Raw genomic sequence first — 25378 nt, forward strand, 5'->3', positions numbered from 1 at the left:
AATCTTGCTTTCGGGATTCTCCATCTCGGTGACTTCAAAACAATATGGGAACTTGGAATGTATCCTTGACTTCATGTCTCCATCACCCACCAGAGTTAATCTACCACCAGTTTTTGATTTTTCCTAAACATTTTTCAATTCTGGCTTTTTTCGTCTTCACTGGCCCTAATCAAGACCAAGCTATCGTCATTTCCTTTGACTCCTAACTTCTCATGTCTAATCTTCTTATCTGGAACCACCATGATCATTTTTAATCCACAGCTATGATTGTGTAATTCCCCTACTCAGATGCCTTAAATGACTCACTCCCCACTACTCTTAGGATAAGAACAAAAATCTTTACCTTGCCTACAAATATTACAAGATCCAGCCTCTGCCTACTTCTCCAAATTCATCTCATACCTCACTCCTTCATTCACTGCCCTCCAGCCATCATGACTCAAAAATGTCATGTTCTATTCCAGTTTTCATCACAGAAACTGTCCCTCAGGGCCAGAGGTATCAGTGCACATTGAATCAACCATGGAAGCACCCTAGTTTCAAACAGTATGAGATCCCTGAAGCAATAAAAAAGAAACTGATTATCCAAGAAACGAGAGATCTTCAGTACAAAATCCATTCGGTTTTCAGTCAACCAGAATCCAGTCATGTCATAATTTAGGGGTCATTTGTATAACCAAATAGCCAGTCACAGTCTTTCTACTTTTCTAGTATTCACAACCTAATTTATTTCCAACTTTATCTTCATAATCATCTTAGTGATTTTTCTCTAAGAATTTTTCAGTTTGTGTTTCTCTTAGACCTATACAGGCATGAAAGCAGTAATCTACAAAACTACATATATTGGTAGAATATTACGGTCTTCGTGTGGCAAGCCAATGTTCCTTCTCTAAAATATATTCGTGTTTGTGAAAGGACACAACCATAGCACCACGTCATGGCTTTTAAATACTCATCTACCCTTAATTAAAAAGAACAAACTTGGAGGGTGTATGCTATGGTGAGTAGCTGTGAAGTGTGTAAACGTGGTGATTCACAGACCTGTACCCCTGGGGCTAATAATACATTATATGTTAATAAAAAATTATTAAAAAAAATAAAAAATTATAAACAAATAAAGAAAGAAAAGGAAAGGAAAAAAAAAACACAAACTTTACATGAGTCTACGTTATGTCACTTGAAATAGAACTATACCCCTGCTTTCTTATTTTCTAAAACTTCTTCAATTGCCCTGCCTAAAGGGTTCAGGTCCAATGTCACAAGTAGCCTGCTATGTTGTTAGTCTCTACTGATACCTTCTAGGAGCAAACAATTAGGACATTCAATACCGATCTGATTGGTTGACTGTTAAAGTTCATAAACAAAAGTTAAAGCATATCTTATGATTCTATTTGTGAGAAAAGCTGTTCGCCACATGAGTCAATACAATCATAACTCAGGGAGCGGCCCGGCGTACCCTGAGGATGATGCTTAACTTCCCTAGGAGATGGAAAATATGTAGCCAAGTAAGAGCACTGGGGTTTTATTCAAGAAGGTTGTAAGTGCACGGAATGTGGGAAGATGGAGGCCCAGGTCTATCCGCGTGGGGAAAGGGGCTAGCCGGAAAACTGAGATGAATGGAGATCAATGACTGCTTATAAGCCTTCATTATTTTCAAAAATTTAAATGAAGGAACAAATTGATCCTAAACAAAACCATAAAGAAATTTTAAAAAGAAATCTAACCTAACCATAACAGATTGACATTTTCAAAACAGAGCCCAAGAAATCAAACTTTCAGAGATGTACAATGATAATTTCTTTTTTTTTAAAGATTATTTATTTATTTATTTGAACGAGAGACAGAGAGAGAGAGAGAGAAAGAGACACCTAGAGACAGAACACAAGCAGAAAGAATAGGAGAGGGAGAAGCAGGCTCTCCGTTGAGCAGGGAGCCCAACCTGGGGCTCAATCCCAGGACCCTGGGATCACAACCTGAGCTGAAGGCAGACGCTTAGCAACTGGGCCACCCAGGTGCTTCTAATTTCTTTCTTTCTTTTTTTTTTTTTTAATGATTTTTTTTTTAAGATTTTATTTATTTCTTTGACAGAGATCACAAGTAGGCAGAGGCAGTCAGAGAGAGAGAGAGGGAGGCAGTCTCCTTGCTGAGCAGAAAGCCCGATACGGAGTTCTATCCCAGGACCCTGGGATTATGACTTGAGCTGAAGGCAGAGGCCTTAACCCATTGAGCCACCCAGGTGCCCCCAGGTGCCCCTAATTTCTTAAGATGACTACATCTTGTGAGTAAAATGGGTGCTGATCATATACCCTTATTCACTGTTCTTAAAGAAGTGTATTTCTGCTCTGAGCAGTGTACTTTCAGTAACATTAAATAGATTTTACTCACTGAGAATAGTAACAGTGTGCAACTAAGTACTCATATTCACTTTTTAATTCCTGTCATTTAAGCAGAATGTCTTAATTTGGAAAGAATTAATATTAAAATGAGACATATGAATTCCAACAGTCCCTTCCATATTTCATAATTGTTCCTGTTCCTTGAGAAAACGTCTTTACCTGATTAAGGACCTTCTGCAGGTGTGGGGTCCCCATCCGATCAGCAATATGTCGGTAAGCCGGGTGCGAGAGAAAAAACTTCCTTTCGGCCAACATGGCAGCCTTAATGTCCTTCTTCCCATCTATATCCTTCTGGCTTCTGTTTACCACGCCCACATAACCTGAAATGGAGCACATACAATGTGGTTTGGGACACTTGTTCATTTTGGGGAGATTTCAAGGCTCTCAAACAGGCTGAGAAGAAAAGCAAAATTATTTGTAAGGGCTGAAGAACTGAACCCTTTGCAAAACTCAGTGTGAGACATCAGTATTTAACAAAGGCTGGCTGAGGTGGCTAATGACACTTTGTTAACAGTAACACATTAATGTCTTTTGCCCTTAAAAGTTCTGTGCACTTTAATACAGTGTGTCCCTTCGCAGTATTGTTACATGGTGGGCAAGTAAATAAGTCACACTTGGAACAGCACAGGGTACATTCATGGCAGTCGATGATGCGTATTTATACCCTCCTTCAAACTCCTTCCTTTTCCTGTTTTCTTATTCCTGTTATTTTAAGGAGGAGTTCTCCCTTTAGATCATTTTTAATATATCATTTGGGTACATTATGCCATTCCCGAAAAAGTGTAATTAATCATAAATACATTCCCCACAGCTGTGAAGGCATAAAACTCAGCTTCCCATCGGTTTCCCGATTGTTTCTCTGCCACGTCATCGAAGGAGTCCCATACGGGATGTGATACATTACCCCTGCGGAGAGGCAGCAGCTTATTCTCTAGAACGTCCCTGGCATCTGTTCCTTCATCCATAAGATCCAGTTTGGTGATGACGCCAATGGTTCTCAACCCTGCATAGAAAACAAACTCAGCATTACACAGCTTGTAGAAGACAAACCAATTTTAGAGACATACATGTCCCAATGCTAAATGCAGGCACTCCTATTTCTGTCATTTTCCTGTTCCTCTCTGTCTTACTTTGTTTTCTAGTCCACTGCTACCCCAGTCTGGTGGACTCTGATGGGGTGAGAAGGAGAGTTGTATCATCCATAAGGTGACTTTCACTTCCGGAGAGAAAATAACAAACAGGTGTATCACCACCATAATTCTAAATATATGCATTTATTTTTGTACCACACATACATGGAAATTATACACGTTACATTTTCCTCCAAGGTACTGGACACAATGTGGGTGCTTTAATTTTTTTATGTATTACCTTATTGTAAATAAACAAGCAAGACCAGTGAAGAGAGTGTATCATAAACCAAAGCTTATTATTGATTCAGTTCTAAGCCCTTGACAAACAAATACGAAGAAGAAACTTAGGCATATGATAGTGTCATCCCCAAAAATAAAGTTTCAAGTCTCACAGCATTCACTGTTCATTAGAAAAAGATAAATGATTTAATGGAAAGAAGACCAAATGAAGAATCCTGGTGCTTGGATTCTAGTCTCGAGGCAAGTCATTTAACCTGGGTCTCAGTTTTCCTATCTGTAATATAAAGAGTTGGAGACCAAAATCACCAAGATACCTTCCAGTAATAAAACTATATAAAGACCCAGACATTTTATGTAACATATCAGATACCTCGCCTTTGTCCAGTGTTTTATGTACTAGATGAAATGAACAATATTTGCTTAGTGATTCATATTTTTAAGTGCATTTCTTTGGACATGATATATTAAACACATACCTTTATCTTTTTGCCTAAAACCACTCTAAAATGGCTAATATTTATTAGGCCAGCTATGGTTTTTGCATGCTTTATGTCTCTTAAATCATTTGCTCTTAAAAAGGACTCCAACTATTTTTTTAAGATGAAGAAACTGAGGCAGAAAGAGAGATTAAGTAGTTTTCCCAGGGTCATACAAGGGGTGGGTCTAGGCGTCCAGAGCCCATGCTTTTAACCAATATACTGCTATATACTGCTTCTTGCAATACAAAGAATTTTAAAAATAAAAAAGGTTTAAATCAAGAAAGCCAAAGAAAATGGGAGAATGGAAGAAAAACGCTGAGACTGTAAGGCCAGTGGGATAACTGTCAACTAAATTGATAGACTAGAGAGGAAAACTGTGTTCAAGAAAGCCAACAACCGAAGCCCAGAAGCAGGGTCATTTCCATCACAGCCTCTCGGAAAGGTTCAGGGACGCCAATAGTTCTGACAATAGTTGGCAGTAGTGGGGGCAGTTGAGGCTGACAACAAGATCACTGGGTGAAAGCAGTGAGATTTCCATGGATAACATAGCTAGGAGCCGCCCCGGCTCAACCTGGCAGGAGAGCACACAGTCTATTCTCTGGAAACACGGAACTATGGAAAACTGCCCTAATGGGCACCTGACCCAGTTAGAGGGCAGCAGGTATTAAAAGAGGGTGATTATGAAATCCCACATACTGAATGGCAAGACCTCTCTGCCCAGTCCAGTTTAAGAAAACGCTGGCTGGTAGAATTTAACCTCCCAAGCAGGAGATTGCAAAAATTCTGTCTGGGTTTATTAACCATTATTAGAGGAAAACATAGATATTAAAATTCAGAGGAACTCCAATTAAGACAGCCCAATAAATCATCCTACTGTGAAGCCTGTAACTCATTTATTCAAGCACACCCACATAGAGTTTCCTGTTAATATTTCACTTTTAAATATAAATCAGTAAGCATAGGTTACCAACTGTCATCATGCAAAATTATTACGATATTAATATAATATAAATATTATTGACTATATTCCCTATAAGTGACTTATTTATTTTATCATACTGAGATGTATATAATTGTAGAATGACTATGTTATATACCTGAAGCTAATAGAATATTGTGTGTCAACTACACTTCAATAAAAAATAAAAATTTAAAAAATTATTTGAGGGCGCCTGGATGGCTCAGTGGGTTAAGCCGCTGCCTTCAGCTCAGGTCATGATCTCAGGGTCCTGGGATTGAGCCCCGCCTCGGGTTCTCTGCTCAGCAGGGAGTCTGCTTCCCTTCCTCTCTCTCTGCCTGCCTCTCTGCCTACTTGTGATCTCTCTCTGTCAAATAAATAAATAAAATCTTTAAAAAATTTTTTTAAAAATTAAAAATTATTTGAAATGTGAATGGATAGCCAAGGAGAGTCTCTGAGACCAAAACAAATAAATATTGTAAAACAGTACTGAAGAAACAAAGATAATACAAAACATAGACAAAAACGTTATTATTTTTATTAATATCCTCAGAGAGAAACAAGAGGTCACTGCATTCATAGGACAAGAAAAGAATGTCATAAAAGGAAACATTCAAACAAAAGGAATTCTCACTAACAAAATATGAGAGTAGAAATTTCTTTAAAAATGTTAGTAGTGGGGCGCCTGGGTGGCTCAGTGGATTAAGCTGCTGCCTTCGGCTCAGGTCGTGGTCTCGGGGTCCTGGGATCGAGCCCCACATCCACCTCAGCATCCCTGCTGAGCGGAGAGCCTGCTTCCCCCCTCTCTCTGCCTGCCTCTCTGCCTACTTGTGATCTCTCTCTCTGTCAAATAAATAAATAAAATCTTAAAAATGTTAGTAGAATGGTTGGAGTACAAAGTTAGAAACTCTTCTGCATAACAAAAGAAATAGAAGTAAATAATAGAAAAGGAAAACTTGCTTAAATAAACTAGACAAATAGGGGCGCCTGGGTAGTTCAGTTGGTTAAGCATCCAACTTTTGGTTTTGGCTCAGGTCATGACCTCGGAGTTGTGAGATCCAGCCCTGTGTTGGGCTCTGTGCCCAGTGCACAGTCTACTTGAGTTCTGTTTCTCCCTGTCCCTCTCCCCATCCCCTGCCTTCTATCTCTCTCTCTCTCTCTCAAATAAATAAATAAATCTTTAAAAAAAAATTAACTAGAGAAATTATTTAGAAGATCCAATTTCTGAATAATTGGCATTCTAGGAAAACAGAAAAGATGAAACAGAAATAGTTGGGGGGGGCATACGAGTAAAGAAAATATTCTATAAGTGAAAGATTAATTTATGTATTAAATAAACCCATCAAGTGTCCAACATTATATGAAGCACACACACAATATGGCATAGCAGTATAAGATTCAAAACACTGTGAACAAAAAAAAATCCTAATAAGCTCCTAAAGAAGTTAAGAAAAGAAAGTGACAAAAAAGTTTGGAAATCATTATAGTTCAGTCTTCCCAGCAACAAACTGGAAACTAAAATTGAATAGAGTGCTGTTTTCAAAATTCTGAGGGAAAAAGTTATTTCTAGCCTTGAATTCAAAACTATCAATAAATGTGTGAGTAGAAAAAGATATTTTCAGACTTGCAAAATCTCAAAATATTTTACCTCCCTTTCTCTTTCTTTGGAAACTACTAAAGGATCGGTTCCATCAAAAAAGGAAAGCAAACTAACAAAGAAGTAAATAAGAGATCCAGGAAGAAAAAAGTTAATATAACCAAAAAAGGAAGGGAATTTTCAGGATGGTGTAGATCCCAGTACTAGGCTGGAAGAAGAGTCAATATCTATTTGAATGAGAAGACACAGATTACTGAAGAGCTGTATTTCACCACTAAGAAAAAAAAATGAAAGTACTAGAACACCTAATGCCTAAGATTTTTTAAGGTATTAAGAGATTTCAACTCCTAGAGGAGAGGCTGGGAATCCATTGGTGATGGATATTTAGAAGATTATGCAAACAAACAAAAAGACAAGCTATCTACCTCAAAGACAGCAATATCATGTAAGAAAGGAAATGTAATCAAAATTTACACAGGGCTCAGCTGTGAATGATATTTTCAGAATTACAATTATTTAAATATAATGTAATTATATTAGTAGAACACAGGAGGGTCCATGTATATATGTAAGGTTAGTATATGTGGCTATGGGAGAAAGAAGACAGATAAATTCTTCTCTACAGTAGGAAGTTAAAAGTAAAAATCTAAAGATAAAAAATCAAGAAATAGTAGTATGAACAATTTACATAGAAATATGAAGGTAAACACCAAAAGAAAGCTGAAAGTGATAGCTTCTGGAAATCAGTAATCAAGAGTCAGGAGGAATGGGCAAGGGACAGACAGTTTTTGTTAAAGGCCTTTGGGACTGGGTCACCTGGGTGGCTCAGTGGGTTAAAGCCTCTGCCTTAGGCATGGGTCATGATCTCAGGGTCCTGGGATCAAGCCCCACATCGAGCCCCGCATCGGGCTCTCTGCTCAGCAGGGAGCCTGCTTCCTCCTCTCTCTCTGCCTGTCTCTCTGCCTACTTGTGATCTCTGTCTGTCAAATAAATAAATAAATAAAATCTTATTTTAAAAAAGAAAGAAAGAAAAGCCTGATTTTTGGGACTGATTTTTAAACTGTGTATGTTTATAATATTAATAAAAATAAAAGTTAAATTTTAGAAGTATTTTCTTTACTACTTCTTTATTTCTACGAAGGCAGAGAAATCTATGCTTGATGGTATACCAGAAATAACAAAGGAGATTATTTTCTTTTCATGTTAATTATACAAATAAGCAGCTTAAAATAATCAATGAACTCCTTCTGGCATACTGGAGACCTACACCGACAAATCTCAAAAAGCCATTGCCTAAGCGATTCAAAGGAAACATATTTTAAAAGCACTTCACTAGTAACCTAGAAACTCAGATAAAGATAATAATAGAGACCATGTATTGAGTGCTGACTAGGTACTGGGAATAGACTTGAAACAACTCTTTGAGATGGGTACTGCTATTTTCTCAATTATGTGGATCAGGAAAATGAGATTTGGAGAGGAAAACATGCTTCCCTAAAAGCTCACAGCCTGTAGGGTGTGGAATCCAGGCAACCTATTTCCATTTTTAATCCCTATATTTTTCTGCCACCCAATCTCAGCTAGATTCTACAAGGGATGAGGTCTGTTATTTAGCAAGTCAGTTACATCATCTGGGCCTGTTGATCCACATATAGAACCAAAAGATTAACTGGATGTCTCTTTTGAGTCCAGAATTCTGAAAAAGAAAACAACTTCCAGATTTAGAAGAGGTTATATATAATAATAAGTAAAGAGTAATTTAATAAAATTCTTGTCCTCCAACTAAAAGGAAAATAAAAATAAATCAAGAGCTAATAAATAATGTGTGATACTGTGTTTCAATTATGTTTCTTAGTAAAGAATGACCATAATGCTGAGTGCTGATAAATCCCACCAACGACCTTGAAAAGACACATACGGCACTTCCAAACTGATTCTGACATAGCATAGAGACTAACAGCACTCGCTCAAGGATCAGATTGTTTGGGTTCAAACCCATCAGTACCCCCTTATTAGTTCCAAGACATTAGTTTCCTCATCAGGGGATGACAGGGTGGCTCAGTTGGTTAAGCCGCTGCCATTGGCTCAGGTCATGATCCCAGGTCCTGGGATGGAGACCCACATTGGGCTCCTTGCTCAGCAGGGAACCTACTTCTCCCTCTGCCTGTCATTCCCAGTGCTTGTGCATTTTTTCTCTCTCTCTCTCTGACAACTAAATAAATAAAATCTTTAATTTTCTCATCAGGTGTAGCCACATCAATAGGGTAATCATCGTCACAGTTTATATTTGATGTCCGGGATAATTATTAATTGCATCGTCTTTAACTCTCAAAAGACTTCCAACAGAAGAATAAGTTATATGTTCACTTTAATTCATCAATACAATGAGAAAATAATAAATCTATGTTTTAAAATTAAATAACAGAAATTCCACTTTCTGGTGTAACATGTAACAAGAGTTGAAGTTGCCCATGTCTTAACAAGCGGACAACTGAAAAAATCAACAATCCTTCTTAGATTCTTCAAAGAAGTATGGTTATAGGACAAACCACTGCTCCCCAAATTTGGATAGGCAGATAGGTAAATTCAGAGAACCACAATTTATGGAAGCCGAAACACACAAGCAGGAATTCCTATGGGAACCAGTGCCTGAGCAGGAAAATCTAAACTGTAATAGATGAATTTCTAGAAACTCAGTAAATTAAAAAGTCTAGGAGGTCCAAGTCATAGGGAGCATCCATTTTCTTATGGGTTTGGTCTCCAGGAGCTCACCCAGGTTCTCACAGTGAATATCTGAGAAAAAAATCCCTTTGTGCCTCAGACAGGGGGAGAAAACAAACAACCTGATTTAAAAATGGGTAAAACATCTGCACAGGCACCTCACTAAAAAAGATGTACAGATGGTTAAGTATGTATATGAAAAGGTATTCCAGGGGTGCGTGGGTGGCTCAGTGGCTTAAAGCCTCTGCCTTTGGCTCAAGTCATGATCCCAGAGTCCTGGGATCGAGCCCCGCAATGGGCTCTCTGCTGCTCAGCAGGGAGCCTGCTTCCCCCCACCCCTGCCTGCCTCTCTGCCTACTTGTGATCTCTGTCTGTCAAATAAATAAATAAAATCTTCACAAAAAAAAAAAAGAAAGAAAAGGTGTTCCACATTATTGTTCAATAGGGAACTGCAAATTAAAATAAGTGAGATATCACTGAACACCTATTAAAATTGCCAAAATCCAAAACTGACAACATCAAAGGCAGCAAGGTTATGGAGTACCAAGAAGACGCATTCATTGTTACTGAGAATGCAAAATAGTACAGACATTTTGGAAAATAGTGTCTTACAAAATTAAATATACTCTTACCACGTGATACAGTTAATTGTACTCTTTGGTATTTACTCAAAGGAATTGAAAACATATCCACACAAAAATGTGCACACAGATGTTTACAGAAGATTTACTTATAATGGAACATTATTCAGTGCTGAAAAGAAACGAGCTATCAAGCCATAAAAAGACAGGGAGGAACTTTAAATTCATATTGCTAAATGAAAGAGGTCAATCTGAAAAAGCTACAAAGTTTATTCTAGAAAAGGCAAAACACAAAACACAAAAAATGGAGACACTAAAAAGCTTAGTGGTTGCCAGGGGTTAGGGGAGGCAAGGATAAAAAGGTGGAGTACAGGGGCACCTGGGTGGCTCAGTGGGTTAAAGCCTCTGCCTTCAGCTTGGGTCATGATCCCAGGGTCCTGGGATCAAGCCCTGCATCAGGCTCTCTGCTCAGCAGGGAGCCTGCTTCCTCCTCTCTCTCTGCCTGCTTCTCTGCCTACTTGTGATCTCCGTCTATCAAATGAATAAATAAAATCCTTAAAAAAAAAAAAAGGTGGAGTACAGAGCATTTTTAGGGCAGTGAAAACTATTCTATGTGGTATCACAATGGTGGATACATAACATTCTACATCTGTCAAAATCCATATAATATATATCACCAAGAGTGAACCCTAATGTCAACTATGAACTTTGAGTAATAGTGATACATCAGTTCTAGGTTCATTGATTATTAAAAAATGTACCACTCTGGTGTGGGATGTTAATAGTTGGGGAAGTTGTGCATGTGGGGTTGGAATGTATATGGGAACTCTCTGTACTTCCCACTTAAACTAGCTCTAAAAAATTAAAATCTATTAATTAAAGACAATTAAATAACATTACACATGTAAAGTACTTGGTACATTAAAACACCCAGTAAATGAACGTTATGATCTCACTAGCTTTGATTCTCACCACGCCTCCCACCCTACTCCAATCCTAAACTCCAGTCACACCCAACATGTTGCACTTCTCCATGTGATCATGCGTTCTTGGGCTCTTTATCTTTGTAACAATGCTGCTCAACTCTAAATATCCTTTCCTCCCCCCCCACACACTTTTTTTTAAATCAACTCAGACTCATTCTTCCTTTTTTTTTTTAATTTTTATTTATTTATTTGACAGACAGAGATCACAAGTAGGCAGAGAGGCAGGCAGAGAGAGCGAGAGGTGGGAAGCAGGCTCCCCGCTGAGCAGAGAGCCCGATGTGGGGCTCGATCCCAGGACCCTGAGATCATGACCTGGGCTGAAGGCAGAGGCTTAATCCTCTGAGCCACCCGGGCGCCCCTCATTCTTCCTTTTTTTCATCATTTTGTTTTCATCATGACAAGTATACTCTTTAATACCCATACCCTATTTCACTCATCCCTCCACCCACTTTCCCTCTGGAAACCATCAGTTTGTATTCTATAGATAAAAGTCTGGTTCTTGGTTTCTCTCTCTTTTTCCTTTGCTCCTTTGTTTTGTTCCTTAAATTCCACATATGAGTGTGATTGTATGGCATTTGTCTTTCTCTGACTGACTTGAATCACTCAACATTATACTCTCTACCTCTATCCATGTTATTACAAGTGTCAAGATTGCATTCCTTTTTATAACTGGTTAATACCCCATTGTATATATACACCACATCTTCTTTATCCATTCAACTATCAGTGGACACTTGGGTTGCTTCCATAGTTTAGCTGTTGGAAATAATGCCACAAAAAATACAGGGGTGCATGTATCCCTTTAAAGTAGTGTTTTCATCTTTTGGGAGGATAAGTACTGAGTAGTGAAATTACTATATCTTAGCGTGGTTCTATTTTTAATTTTTTGAGGAAAATTTATGCTGTTTTTCACAGTGGCTGCACCAGTTTGTATTCCCAAAAACAGTGCACAAGAGTTCTTTTTCTCCACATCCTCACAGATACTTGTTTCTTCTTTGTGATTTTAGCCATTCTGACAGGTGTGAGGTGATAACTCATTGTAATTTTCATTTCCCTGATGATGAATGATGTTGAATATCTTTTCCTGTGTCTGTTGGCCATTTGTATATCTTCTTTGGAGAACTGTCTGTTCATGTCTTTTGTCCATTTTTTAATTGGATTATTTGTTTTCTGGGTATTGAGTTGTATCAGTTCTTTGTATATTTTGGATACTAACCCTTTATCAGATATGTCATTTGCAAATATCCTCTCCCATTCACTAGCCTTATTTTTAGTTTTGTTGATTACCTTTGCTGTGCAGAAATTTTATTTTGATATAGTCCTAAGAGTTTATTTTTGTTTTTATATCTCTTGCCTCAGGAGACATATCAAAAATTTTGCTACAGTCAATGTCAGAGAGATTACTGCCTGTGCTCCCTTCAAGGATTTTTATGGTTTCAAGTCTTTAAACCTTTTGGAATTTAGTTTTGTGTATAGTGAAAGAAAATGGTCCAACTTCATACTTTTGCATGTGGCTGTCCTAACACCACCTGTTGAAGAAACTGTCTTTTTCTGATTGTATATTCATTCCTCCTTTATCAAAGATTAATTGCCCATAAAATTATAGATTTGTTTCTGGGTTTTCTGTTCTACTCTATTAATCTATGTGTCTGCTTTTATGCCAGTACCAGGCTGTTTTAATTACTCTCCTTTGGACTATAACTTGAAATCTGGAATTGGGGTCCCTCTAATTTTGTTTTTCTTTTTCAAGATGGCTTTGGCTATTTTTTTGTGATTCTATACAAATTTTAGGATTGTTAGTTCTAGTTCTATGAAAAAATGCTTTTATTTTGATAGGGATTTGCATTAAATCTGTAGATTGCTTTGGGTAGTATGAACATTTTAACAATATTTGTTCTTCCAAACCATTAGCACAGAATGTCTATTTCCTTGCTTCATCTTAAATTTCTTTCATCAGAGTACAGGTCCTTCAGAGTACATATCCTTCACCTCGTTGGTTTAGTTTATTCCTAGATATTTTATTGTTTCTGGTGCAACTGTGAATGGGATTGTTTTCTTAATTTCACTTTCTGCTGCTTCACTTAGTGTATAGGGATGCAATTTCTGTACATTGATTTCATATCCTGCAACTTTACTGAATTCATGTATCAGTTCTAGTATTTTTTTTTTTGGTGGAGTCTTTAGTATCATGTAATCTGTAAAGTGAAAGTTTTCCTTCTTCCTTACTAATGCAGATGCCTTTTATTTCTTTATATTGTCAGGTTGCTGTTGAGGACTTCCAATACCATGTTGAATGGGAGTGGACATCCTTGCCTTGTTCCTGACCTTAGGGGAAAAGCTCTTCTTTTCACCACTGAGTATAATATTGGCTATGCATTTTTCATTTAAGGGCTTTATTGTGTTGAGGTATGCTCTGTCTAGACTCTACTTTGTAGAGGGTTTTTATCTTGAATGGATGTTGTACTTTGTCAAATGCTGAAATGGTCATATGGTTTTTAACTTTTCTTGAAGTGACATGTCACATTGTTTTATAAATATTGAGCCTCCTTTGCGTTCTGCAGTAAATCCCACTTGATTGTGATATATGATTTTTAAATATATTTTTGGATTTGGTTTGCTAATACTGCATTAAAGATATGTGCATCTAATTCCATGAGCGATACCAGCCGATAGGTCTCTTTTCTTGTTGTGTCTTTATCTGGTTTTGGTATCAGGGTGATATTGGCCTCATAGAAATTGGAATTTTTCTTGGCAGATTTTTCCCTTTCAGCACTCTGAATATATTATGCCATTCCTTTCTGGTCTGCAAAGTTTCTGTTGAAAAATCCACTGATAGCCTTATGGAGGTTCCCATTGTATGTAACTGTCTTCTCCTGCTGTTATCAAAATTCGTTCTATATTGCTACTTTTTGCCATTTTAACAACTACGTGTCTCTTTGTGGACCTCCCTGGGTTGAATTTTTGGGAGGATCTCTGTGCCTCCCATATCTGGATATCTGTTTCCTTCCCCAGATTAGGGATATTTTCAGCTATTGTTTCTTCAAATAAATTTTCTGCCCCCTTCTCTCTCTCTTCTTCTAAGATCTCTATATGCAAATGTTATTATGCTTGATGAAGTCACTGAGTTCCATAAGACTATTCTCAATTTGTATGATTTTCTTTCCTCTCCTTTGCTCAACTTGATTACTCCCCATTATCTGTCTTCCAGGTCATTAATTAATTTCTCTGCTTCACCTAGCCTATTTAGTCCATTAAGTATTTTTTAAATTTCATTTATTATGTTCCAGATCTCTGGTTGGTTCTTTTTTTTTTTTTTCTGTGTGTTAAGGATCTTACTGATGTCCTCCACTCGTTTCTCAAGTCCAGTGACTATCTTCTATGACCATTACTTTAAATTCTCTATCAGGCATATTACTTTTATCTGTTTCTCTTTGGTCTCTTGCTGTAGTTTGGTCCTGTTCTTTCATTTGGGAGAGATTTCTCAGTCTTCTCATTTTGTCTGACTTCTTGTGTCTGTTTTTGTCTGTTGGGAAGGTCAGCTACTTCTCTTGCTCTTGAGGATAGTAACTTATGAAGAGGTCCTCAAGTGCCCTGCAGTGTAGTGTCCCCTGTTCACTAGGGTCTGGCACTTCAGGGACTGTCTCCTTTGAGTGTGAGTGTTGTGTGTGCTCTGCTATTGAGTCTTGGCCTTTTTCTTTTAGCCCAGTTGTCTGCAGAGGCTCTCTGTGCTTATTGTGGGCAGTGTTTGGTCCTCACCAGGGGTAGGGCATGTTTTCACAAGATGTGGAGAGTTCTCTCTGCTAAACAAGACCTTCCCCTGCTGCCAGAACTGAGGTCCCACAAAACACACAGGTAGGGAGATAGCGTTTGCAGGGTTTGCACTGATTTTCCAAGGGAGGGGACCTGCAGCACTGGGACTAAGGCCAGCATGACTGGAAAGGGAAGATCCACTGAAACACAGTGGGACAGGGCTTGGTGCAAGCAAGTTAGATAAGGAGTGTTGAGGTTGTGCTGGTTCCCACAGGTGGCTCATTTTTCTTATGCTGGTGGGTACAGAAGGGAAATGGCACCTGCCAACCCCTTTGTTCTTGGAGGGGTCTCCCCATGATCCCTGTCTCTCTGAGCCATGCTCTTAAATGAAAAAAATCAGTCTCCTCACCATCTGCCCCTGATGTTTTTCAAATTGCTGGTTCCACAGTATATCTGCATAGACGGTTTGCCATGCTGTGTCTTTAAGGGTGAGCACTCTCCTTCCTAATGCCCTCCAGGCTCTCCCAGAGCTGAGCCTGCCAATTTTTTAAATTCCAGGATTTATGTCTTGCTGGTTGTAAGAACTCGTGAAATGTGGCCCCCCTCTTGTCGAAGGCAAATATTATGGGGATTCATCCTCCCCATTTGTGGGCTCCCCAGCATAAAAGTCTGTTTGCTGCTTTTTTCCATGCCACCAGCTCCCTCCCTACTGTGGACAGACATCGTCTGCTTTTTTCCCGAGACCATGTCATCACCCTTGCTACTTTCTTTGGAGTGGCCTCTTTAGCTTTATTTGTGGAGTTTGTTCTGCCAGTCTTTGGATTGTTTTCTGGGTTATTTAGGCTGATGTCAGTGTTATCCAGTTATATCGATGGGACAAGATGAGCTTAAGCTCCTCTTACTCCACCATGTTCCCAGCAGATAACTCCTACCCATCCTTCAAAATATCTTACAGCCTTTCCTGCAAGTCCTTAATCGGGCCCCCATATGCAAAAGTTTGGAGCATTTCTCTGTGCCTTCAGGCTCTCCACATACACTAAAATCATAATCCTTATATGAAACTAGGGATCTGCTTATTTGTCTGTATCACTCACTAGATCATGATCTCTTCTAGAATAGACTACTCTACATATTCCAAGCAATTCATAGAAGTGCCAAACAGAGTGAGCAATCAATCAATGTTTATTTATTAAAGGAATAAAGGAGAGCAAAAATAAGCATATTTATTTCCTTAGCTTCAGGAAAAAATTGAAATACAAATTTCAAAAAAGAAATATACCATTCTATCAAATTACCTAGGTTTGTTGTCAACGCAATGATTTCCCTATAATAGCACTGCCATTTCTTTCATTTATATATGCAACTAAATTTGAGTAGTGTGTTGTTTCATCTAATTAAGAAATGGGGAAAAAACCAAGCCACGAACCACATTAGCAGTTGCCAGAAAAGTAATCTGGAACATAGTGTGCACTAAAACAATAGCAATGAAAAACAAAGTCAATGAAGAGCTTAGTATAAACGTGTATACTGCATAATTAAAAACAGACTTAGGAAATTAGATGTCCTTCAGTTAATGTATTTTTGTTGCTTTGGGTTTTAGTGGGATTTGGGGGAGTTTGAAGTAAATGTTATTTCTGTTTGGCAAGGATTATGGAATATTTTATTTCTGAAAGCAATCAGTGATGAACAAGAATAGTTTCATCTTTTTTTCCTCTAAGTTTCCATTAACATTATTTTATTGTTACTTCCAACAATTCTAAATAACCCAGTTTTCATTTTCAAAGCCATCAGGTAATATTACTGCATACAATACTGGATAAAATATTAAGTGAAAAATAGAAAACACAAAAATTATTGTTGCTGTAACAGCAAAGACTCAATGTTGTCCACCAATATATCCCCAGAATCTAGCAAAGTACTTGAAAGATTTAATATTTGTGGAAGGAAGGGAAAGGAAAAAGAGAGGGTGAAGACAGGAAAAAAAAAATAAGGGAGGAAAAGGAGAATTACTCCAAACATAAGAAAATTTAGGTACAGAGTGGTTCTTTCACTAAGATTTTGTACTGCAAAATGGACAAAGGCATGAAGAAACAAAAGAAAAATAATCCATATGTATTTAAGTCTCTCTACTATTTGTCTACTTAAATCCATTTCCTTCTTCTTCCTTGGCACATAGTTTGACTATATTTCTAAATATCCCTTAAAATTGAGTTACAATCCTCCTATAATTTGCCTGTGACTGAGTTCTAAATAGTAGAAATGTGAGCAGAAATGGTATTTGCCACTCCCAGGCTTAGTCTATGTAATTTCTAACATATGCATCTGCCTGCTCTATCACCTTCCACTTGATAGATCTAACCATAATAAGTTCCTAAATCCCTAAGGATAACAAATACCAGTATCTGGGTAGCTGAATGATGTCACAGACAGGAAACACCACACTACTCTGAGAAATCACACAGATGGACCTTTCTACTGTTTGCACCATTACATATTTCACTGTACTTGTTTCTGTATAATAGTAAAAACAGTGGTACTTTGAGGAAGAGAGCTGCAGTAATGAAAACCTGGCTTACCAAGCAAGGAAACATATATAGCAACTTTGAAAGATCAAGATTCATATCATACAAGAGATATATATTTTGTAAGCCTGCTTCATGTGATGACTTGTAAGGCAGACTAAGTGGCTACTGAAAGGAGAAGCTATTGGAAAGAGTCAGGGTGTTAATTCATCTTGATTGCTCCTGGCAGTTTAAAGTTGGGTATTTAAGAGATGAGTTGACACACGAAATTTATCATTTTACAAGGAGAAATGCAAGGATTAGAGAGAAGGTAGAGATTTGGGTCTTTCAATGTTTGAAAAAGTCAACTGCTCTTGTAACTCGAACAATCGAATAGACTGAAAAGGCTCTAAGAATAAAAAAGATACATTAATTACTTTCAGTTAAACTAAGGAACTCATTAACTTCTGTTTCAGACAGGAAATAACAGGTTGCACAGGACTGTGATATTTGAGAAGAGAAACAAACATATAAGCTCTACAATTAACCAATTTCTGACTGGAAAAAATTACTAGACTATAGTGCAAGAAGGAAAACTCCAAAGAGATCCCAGCCATCAGGCATACTTAAGAAGACACAGATTGGATTTCAAGGGGGCCAAGACAGCAGGAATATACAGGGTAGTGTACGAGATAAAAGGGAGCTATGAATAGAAAGAGCTCTAGAAATGTGTTTACAGGTCCCTTCGAGTCTTTGAATGCACACATGCATAACGTAAAATTCCATGTAGTTGAGAAAAAAACAACTTTCACAGAGCTCTAACCAAAACAATTTCAAGAACTCACACAGGGCTGAGAATCATTTACATTCCCACCAGCTAGAGTGAAGAAACCATTGAATTCAAGGCACCAAAAGGGTCAAACTTCGGTACAGGTTACTTCAGACCAACTTTTTAAAAAACCTAAAAATGAGCTTCAAAACATCAAACTGATCTACAAATAATCTAACAACCCACTAAAATAAAGTCCAGCACATTTTACAAAATACAGTAAAACTCAGGACTCAACAAAGTAAAACTCAAAATATCCAGTATTCAAACAAAAATCACTAGATACACAATGAAGAAGGACTATGTGACCACAGTCAGGACAAAGGAAAATCAGTCATTAGCATCTCACTCAGAAACAGTGGAATTCACAGGTTAGGCTAAAATAGCTCTCATAAGAATGTAAAAAATGCGCAAGGATGTAAAATAAAATGTGAAGATAATGAGTAAATAAAAAGAATATGTGAAGATGTCTATAAAACGTCTATAGAACAAGCCATTCAACAACAATGTAGAATATACATCCTTTCCAAATGTACATGGGTCATTAATCAAAATGGACCATACGTGCTATGAACAAGCAAATATCTATGAATTTAAAAGGAATAAAAATCATATCAGAAAGTTATTTGGAAAATGTCAAAAAATTTGGAAATTAAACAACATATTTCTAAAATACTATCAGTCAAAAATGAAGTCACGAAGAAATTTAAACATATTTTAAACCAGATGAAATAAAAGCACAGCATATCAAAATTTGTAGTACATAACTAATAAAATACTTAGAGGGGAAATTATAACTTTTAAATATTACTATTATCAAATAAAAATGGTTTAAAACCAATGATCTTGAGCTTCAACCTTAAGAAGATAGAAAGAGAATAGCATCCAAACTAAGTAGAAATAAAGAAATCATAAAAAGTGGAAAGAGATGAAATAGAATACAGACAATAAATATAATCAATTAAACTAAATACTGATTATTTGAAAAGGTCAACAAAATTGTCTACTCTCACTCTTTGACTAAATGTTCTACTTGAGGCTCTAGCCAGTGAAAGAATAAAACTGTTTACTCACAGACAGCAAGATTGTATACATAGAATATTTTTAAAAATCTAAAAAAGTCTATCAGAAGTAGTAAGGGGACTAACTGAGATCACAGATAAAAGGTCAAAATATGGGGTACCTGGGTGGCTCAGTGGGTTAAAGCTCTGCCTTCGGCTTAGGTCATGATCTCAGGGTCCTGAGATCGAGTCCTGCATCAGGCTCTCTGCACAGCAAGGAGCCTGCTTACCCCTCTCTCTCTGCCTGCCTCTCTGCCTACTTGTGATCTCTCTCTGTCAAATAAATAAATAAAATCTTTTTTTTTAAAGTCAAAATACAAAAATAAATTGTACAATCTATGTATTGGCAATAAAAATTGGCAAATATTTAGTTAAATACTATTTAATATTTTTCACAAAGGGAGGGAGAGAGAAAAAGAGAGGAACGAGGTAAGGGTCAGAGGGAGTGGGAGTAAGAGAATCATAAGCAGGCTCCATGCCCAATGCAAAGCCTCATGCAGGGCTCAATCTCATCACCCTGAGATCATGACCTGAGCCAAAAACGAGAGACAGCTACAATTAACCAAATGAACCACCCACATGCCCCAATACTATTTAATATTTTAATAGTATCCAAAAACATAAAATACATAAGGATAAATTTCATAAAATATATGCAAAGATATGTATGCTGAAAGCTATGATATATTACAAGCGACCTAAACAAATTTTTTAAAATGCCCTATCATCGACTGAGGCAGTCAATACCGCTGACTGTTAAGTCAATTCTCTCCAAATTGATCTATAGCAGCACTGCCTCAATACAACTGCCTGCCATAATGGAATGTTCTTTATGGAGGTTTTCCAGTACAGATGCCATTAATCACAAGAGGTGATCTAGTACTGGAAATGAGGTGTGACTGAGAAATTAACTTATTTTATTTTGTTTTAGTTAATTTTAACTTTAATTTGAATAGGCACATGTTGTTAATGGTTAGCATATTAAACAGCACAAGCTACACATTTAATTAATACCAAACAAAATCCCAGTAAGCTTTTTTGTAGAAACTGACAGGCTGATTAAGAAATTCAAACAAAAAGGCAAAGTACCTATTATAACCAAAGCAATGATGAAAAAAATTACACTGTCTGATTTTCAGGTTTCCTATAAAGCTACACAAATTCAGATAGTGTGGTATTGGCACAGGAAGAGACATGAGACAAATGAAAAGAAAAGAGTCCAGAATTAAAGATTACACACACACACACACACACACGCACACACACACACGATGCAACTGGTTTTGGACAAAGCTGCCAGTTCAATGGGGAAAGTATAGCCTGTTCAAAATAAATGGCACAGAAACTATTCTAAATCCATATGGGAAATAATGAACTCTCACCTCCCTCACATGACACCATCCACAAGAAAAGGATTACACACCTAAATTTTTTTTTCAGACCTAAATTTAAAGCTAAAACTACAACTCTTCTAGAAGAAAACATAAGGCAAAAATCTTTGCAAATTTGGGTAAAACAAAGATTTCTTAGAAAGGATTAAAAAGGATTAAAGGGGAGGAGTTAAGATAGCAGAGGATTAGGGGGACCCTAAGATTGTTTCCTCCCTTGAATACAGCTTAGTAGTTATCAAATCATTCTGAACACCCAAGAAATCAATTGGAGGTTTGAGAGAACAAAAGCTACAAGTCTACAGGTAAAAAGCTGACCACATTTTGGAAGGCAAGAGGGGTAGAGACTTGAATTCAGGGAGATATTGCTGTGGATATGGCCTTGGAGAGAAAGCCAGACTGCGGACGCTATGGCAAAATATTATAAGCATCAGGGCACAAAATCAGAACTTGAAGAATTCTGTTACAGTGAGGGACATTCCTGGCTTAAAGGTGCTCAGGTGGCAAAGCAAGGTGGAATCCCAGGTGTGACATCATGGTCTGAGCATCCCCAGGGTCAGCAGAAGAATGGGCAGCACCTAAGTGCTGCACTGTTCCCCAAACCAGCTGAGAACAGGGAGTGCAGTTACTGGCTTTCTGCTCTATATTGCCATAAACTGCAACCGCTGCATGTTCCTGTCACTACATTCCTGGGACGGGCCAGCAAATGGCAGAAGCACGGGGAGACTCTCCCAGGGAGAAATAGCGCAGGTTCATGCCACAGGAGTCCCTAAAATTTGTAGTTTTGAAACTCGGTCACGCACTTGAGATTAAAAAACAAAAACAACTCAGACACAGGCAAGATGAACACAGAATTCTGACAGGAACTGGGACGGCAAGAGCGACGGACTGCTCGTCTATAGGGATCACTCAAGAGCGGGGGGTGTGGATCTTTAGCTCTGGGGCTGGCGAGCTGGAGGCCATCACATCCATCCCACCCATCAATGCAGAAAAGCATTCAGGGAGCAAACCGGTGCCACCTAATGGAGTCCAGAGCCACTTAAACCTCTGCCTACCTGCATTCTGGAGATACATTTCCATTAGGGCAAGTCCACCTGAGAATTAGAGCGACAGGCCCCTCCCCCAGAAGAGCAGTACAAACAACTTGCTCATACAAAGTTTACTGATCATAGAGGGCTGCAAAGCTTCAGCTCTAAGGAAAGTAGTGTCTAGCATCCTTTGTACTTTTAGTCTTAGTTTTTCATTATTGTTTTTTCAGTTATTTTCTTATGTTTTTAATCATTTATTAATTTATTTAAATATATGTCTCTGTGTATGTGTGTGTATATATATACATATGTATGTGTGTGTGTGTATAAAATTTTTTGTTGTTGTTTCCTTTACTTTTGTTGTATTTTTTTGTTTGTTTCTTATTTGAGGATCTAAATTCTTTAAACAAGCAGGACAAACACACCCAGGATCTAGTTTCTTTGGTTTCTTGTTGTTGTTGTTTCATTTGTTTGTTTGTTAGCTTCCTTTCTTCTTTTCTTTTCTGGGCAAAATGACAAGATGGAGAAATTCACCACAAAAGAAAGAACAACAGGTAGTACTCACAACCAGGGATTTAATCAATACAAATATAAGACATCTAAACTAGAATTTTAAACAACGATTATAAGGATATAGCTGGCCTTGAAAAAAGTATAGAAGAGAATCCCTTACTGTAGAGATAAAAGAACTAAAATCTAGACAGGCCAAAATTAATAATGTTGTCACCAAGATTCAATCCCAAGTGGGGGCCATAAAAACAAGGATGGAAAAAGTAAAGGAGTGAATCAGTGAAATAGACTATAAAATTATGGAAAATAATAAAGCAGAAAAGAAGAGAGAAAGAAAGGTAATGTACCATGAAGACAGACTTAGGGAACTCAGGAACTTATTAAAATGTAATAACATTCCTATCATAGGAGTCCCAGAAGATGAGGAGAGAGAAGGGGCAGAAGTTTTATTTTAAAAAATTATAGCTGAAAACTTCCCTAATCTGGAGAAGGACACAGATATTAAAATCCGAGAAGCACAGAGAACACCCATTAAATTCAACAAAACCATTTGTTGCCAAGGCATATCATAGTCAAATTCACAAAATATACATACAAGGAAAGAATCCTGAAAGCAACAAGGGAAAAAAAGTCCTTAACCTACAAGGGAAGACAGATCAGGTTTATAGGTGATCTGTCCACCAAAACCTGGTAGGCCAGAAAGGAGTGAAAGGAAATATTCAACATACTGAATGGGAAAAACATGCAGCCAAGAATTCCTTATCCAGCAAGGCTATCGATCAGAATAGGAGAGATAAAGAGTTTCCAGCAAAACAAAAACTAAAGGAGTTCCTGACCACTAAACCAGCCCTGTGGGAAATTTTAAGGGGGACTCCTTGAGTGGATTAAAAAACAAAAAACAAAAAAACCTAAAGCTACAAAGACTAGAAAGGACCAGAGAAATTTACTAGAAACACCAACTCTACAGTTAACACATGGATACTAAATTCCTATCTTTCAATAAGCACTTTGAATGTAAATGGGTAGTGCACCAATCAAAAGACAAACTGTTCAGAATGGAATAAAAAATAAGATCCATCTATATGCTGCCTACAAGGGACTCATTTTAGACTCAAAGACACCTGCAGATTGAAAGTGAGGGGTTGGAGAACAATCTATCATGGTAATGGACATCAAAAGAAAGTTGGAGTAATTATACTTACATCAAACACACTAGGCTTTAAACCAAAGACTCTAACAAGAGATGAGGAAGGGCATTATTTCACAAGTAAGGGGTCTATCCATCAAGAAGATCTAACAAGGTGTGCCTGGGTAGCTCAGTTGGTTAAGTGTCTGCCTTCTGCTCAGGTCACAATGCCAGGGTCCTGGGATTGAGCCCCGTGACAGGCTCCCTGCTTGGTGAAGAGTCCACTTCTCCCTCCCCCTCTGCCTGCTGCTTCCCCTCTACTCTTGCTTGCGCTCCCTTTCTGTCTCTCTTTCTGTGTCAAATAAATAAATAAAATCTTAAAGAATAAGAAGAAGAAAAAGAAGAAGAAGAAGAAAAAGATCTAACAATTGTAAATATTTATGTCCCCAACTTGGGAGCAGCCAATTACATAAATCAACCAATAACAAATTTAAAGGAAACCATTGATAATAGTAATTAATTAATACCCCACTTACACTAATGGACAGATTATATAAGCAAAAGATTAACAAGGAAAGAGTGGCTTTGAATGATACACTAGACCAAATGGACTTAACAGATACATTTGAACATTTCATCCTTAAGCAGCACAAAACACATTCTTTTCGAGTGCGCATGGAATATTCTCCAGAACAGATCCCATACTGGATCACAAATCACCCTCAATAAGTACAAAAAGACTGAGGTCATACCATGCATATATTCAGACCACATGCTAAGAAACTTGAAGTCAACCGAAAGAAAAATTTGGAAAGAACACAAATACATGGAAGTTAAAGAATATCCCACTAAAGAATGAATGCATTAAACAGGAAATTAAAGAAGAAATAAGAAAATGCATGGAACCAAATGAAAGTGAAAACACAACAGTCTAGGGGCACCTGGGTGGCTCAGTCTCTTGAGCACCTGACGCTTGGTTTCAGCTCAAGTCATGATCTCGGGGTCTTCGGATTGAGACTCACATCAGGGTCTGTGCTCAGACCCTGTGTCAGAAAGTCTGTCTGAGATTATCTCCCTCTCCCTCCACCCCTCCCCCAACTCACATGCATTCCCGCACTCCCTCTCTCTCTCTCTAATAAATAAATGAATCTTTAAAAAGAGACAAAAACCCAAAAAGCACAACAGTCCAAAACCTTTGGGAAACAGCAAAGGCAGTCCTAAGAGGGATGTATATCGCAACACAGGCCTTCCTCAAGAAGCAAGAAAAGTCTCAAATACACAACCTAACTTTACATCCTAAAGGAGCCAAAAAAAGAAGAGCAAATATGGCCTAAAAACAGCAGAAGGGAAATCATTAATATCAAAGCAGAAATAAATGATATAGAAGTAAAAAAAAAAAAACAGATCAACAAAAGAAGGAGCTAGTTTTTTGAAAGAATTGACAAAATTGATAAACCCCTAGACAGACCTATCATAAAGAAAAGAGAAAGGATCCAAACAGGTAAAATCACAAATGAAAGAGGAGAGAAAAATCAACACCACAGAAATACAAACAATTATAAAACAATACCATGAAAAATTATATGCCAACAAACTGGGCAATCTGGAAAAAATGGACAAATTCCTAGAAAACTACAAACTATCAAAACTGAAACAGAAAGAAATAGAAAATTGTAACAGATCCATAACCAGCAAAGAAATTGAATCAATAATCAAAAATCTCCCAATAAACAAAAGTCCAGGGCTGGATGGCCTCCCAGGGGAATTCCACCAGAAATTTAAAGAAGAGCTAATACCTATTCTCCTCAAACTGTTCCAAAAAAATAGTAATGGAAGGAAAACTTCCAAAGTCATTCTACGAAGCCAGCATTAACCTTGATTCCAAAACCAGACAATAATTCCACTAAAAGGGAAAATCACAGGCCAATATCCCTTGATGAACATGGATGCAAAATTTCTTAGTAAAATACTAGTTAATCAAATTCAACAGGACATTAAAAGAATTATTCACCACAATCAAGCAGGATTTATTCCTGGGCTGCAGGGGTGGTTCAACATTCATAAATCAATCAACATGATACAACACATTAATAA

The 25378-nt window shown here is 37.6% G+C and overlaps 1 protein-coding gene across 6 annotated transcripts in view; it reads right to left on the reverse strand.

Moving 5' to 3' along the window:
- DNM3 (dynamin 3) overlaps positions 1-25378 on the reverse strand; it is a 516334-nt gene that overhangs the window by 320141 nt on the left and 170815 nt on the right. For all 6 annotated transcript variants that reach the window (XM_032862979.1, XM_032862977.1, XM_032862981.1 and 3 more), the window contains 2 exons: positions 3301-3399; positions 2556-2716 (listed from right to left, as the gene is read on the reverse strand). In XM_032862979.1, coding sequence (XP_032718870.1) covers positions 2556-2716; positions 3301-3399 — 260 coding nt within the window. The remainder of the gene's footprint in view (positions 1-2555; positions 2717-3300; positions 3400-25378) is intronic.

Source organism: Lontra canadensis, unplaced genomic scaffold (assembly GCF_010015895.1).
Source record: "Lontra canadensis isolate GAN:19392208 unplaced genomic scaffold, GSC_riverotter_1.0 scaffold24, whole genome shotgun sequence".
NCBI classification, from domain to species: domain Eukaryota; kingdom Metazoa; phylum Chordata; class Mammalia; order Carnivora; family Mustelidae; genus Lontra; species Lontra canadensis.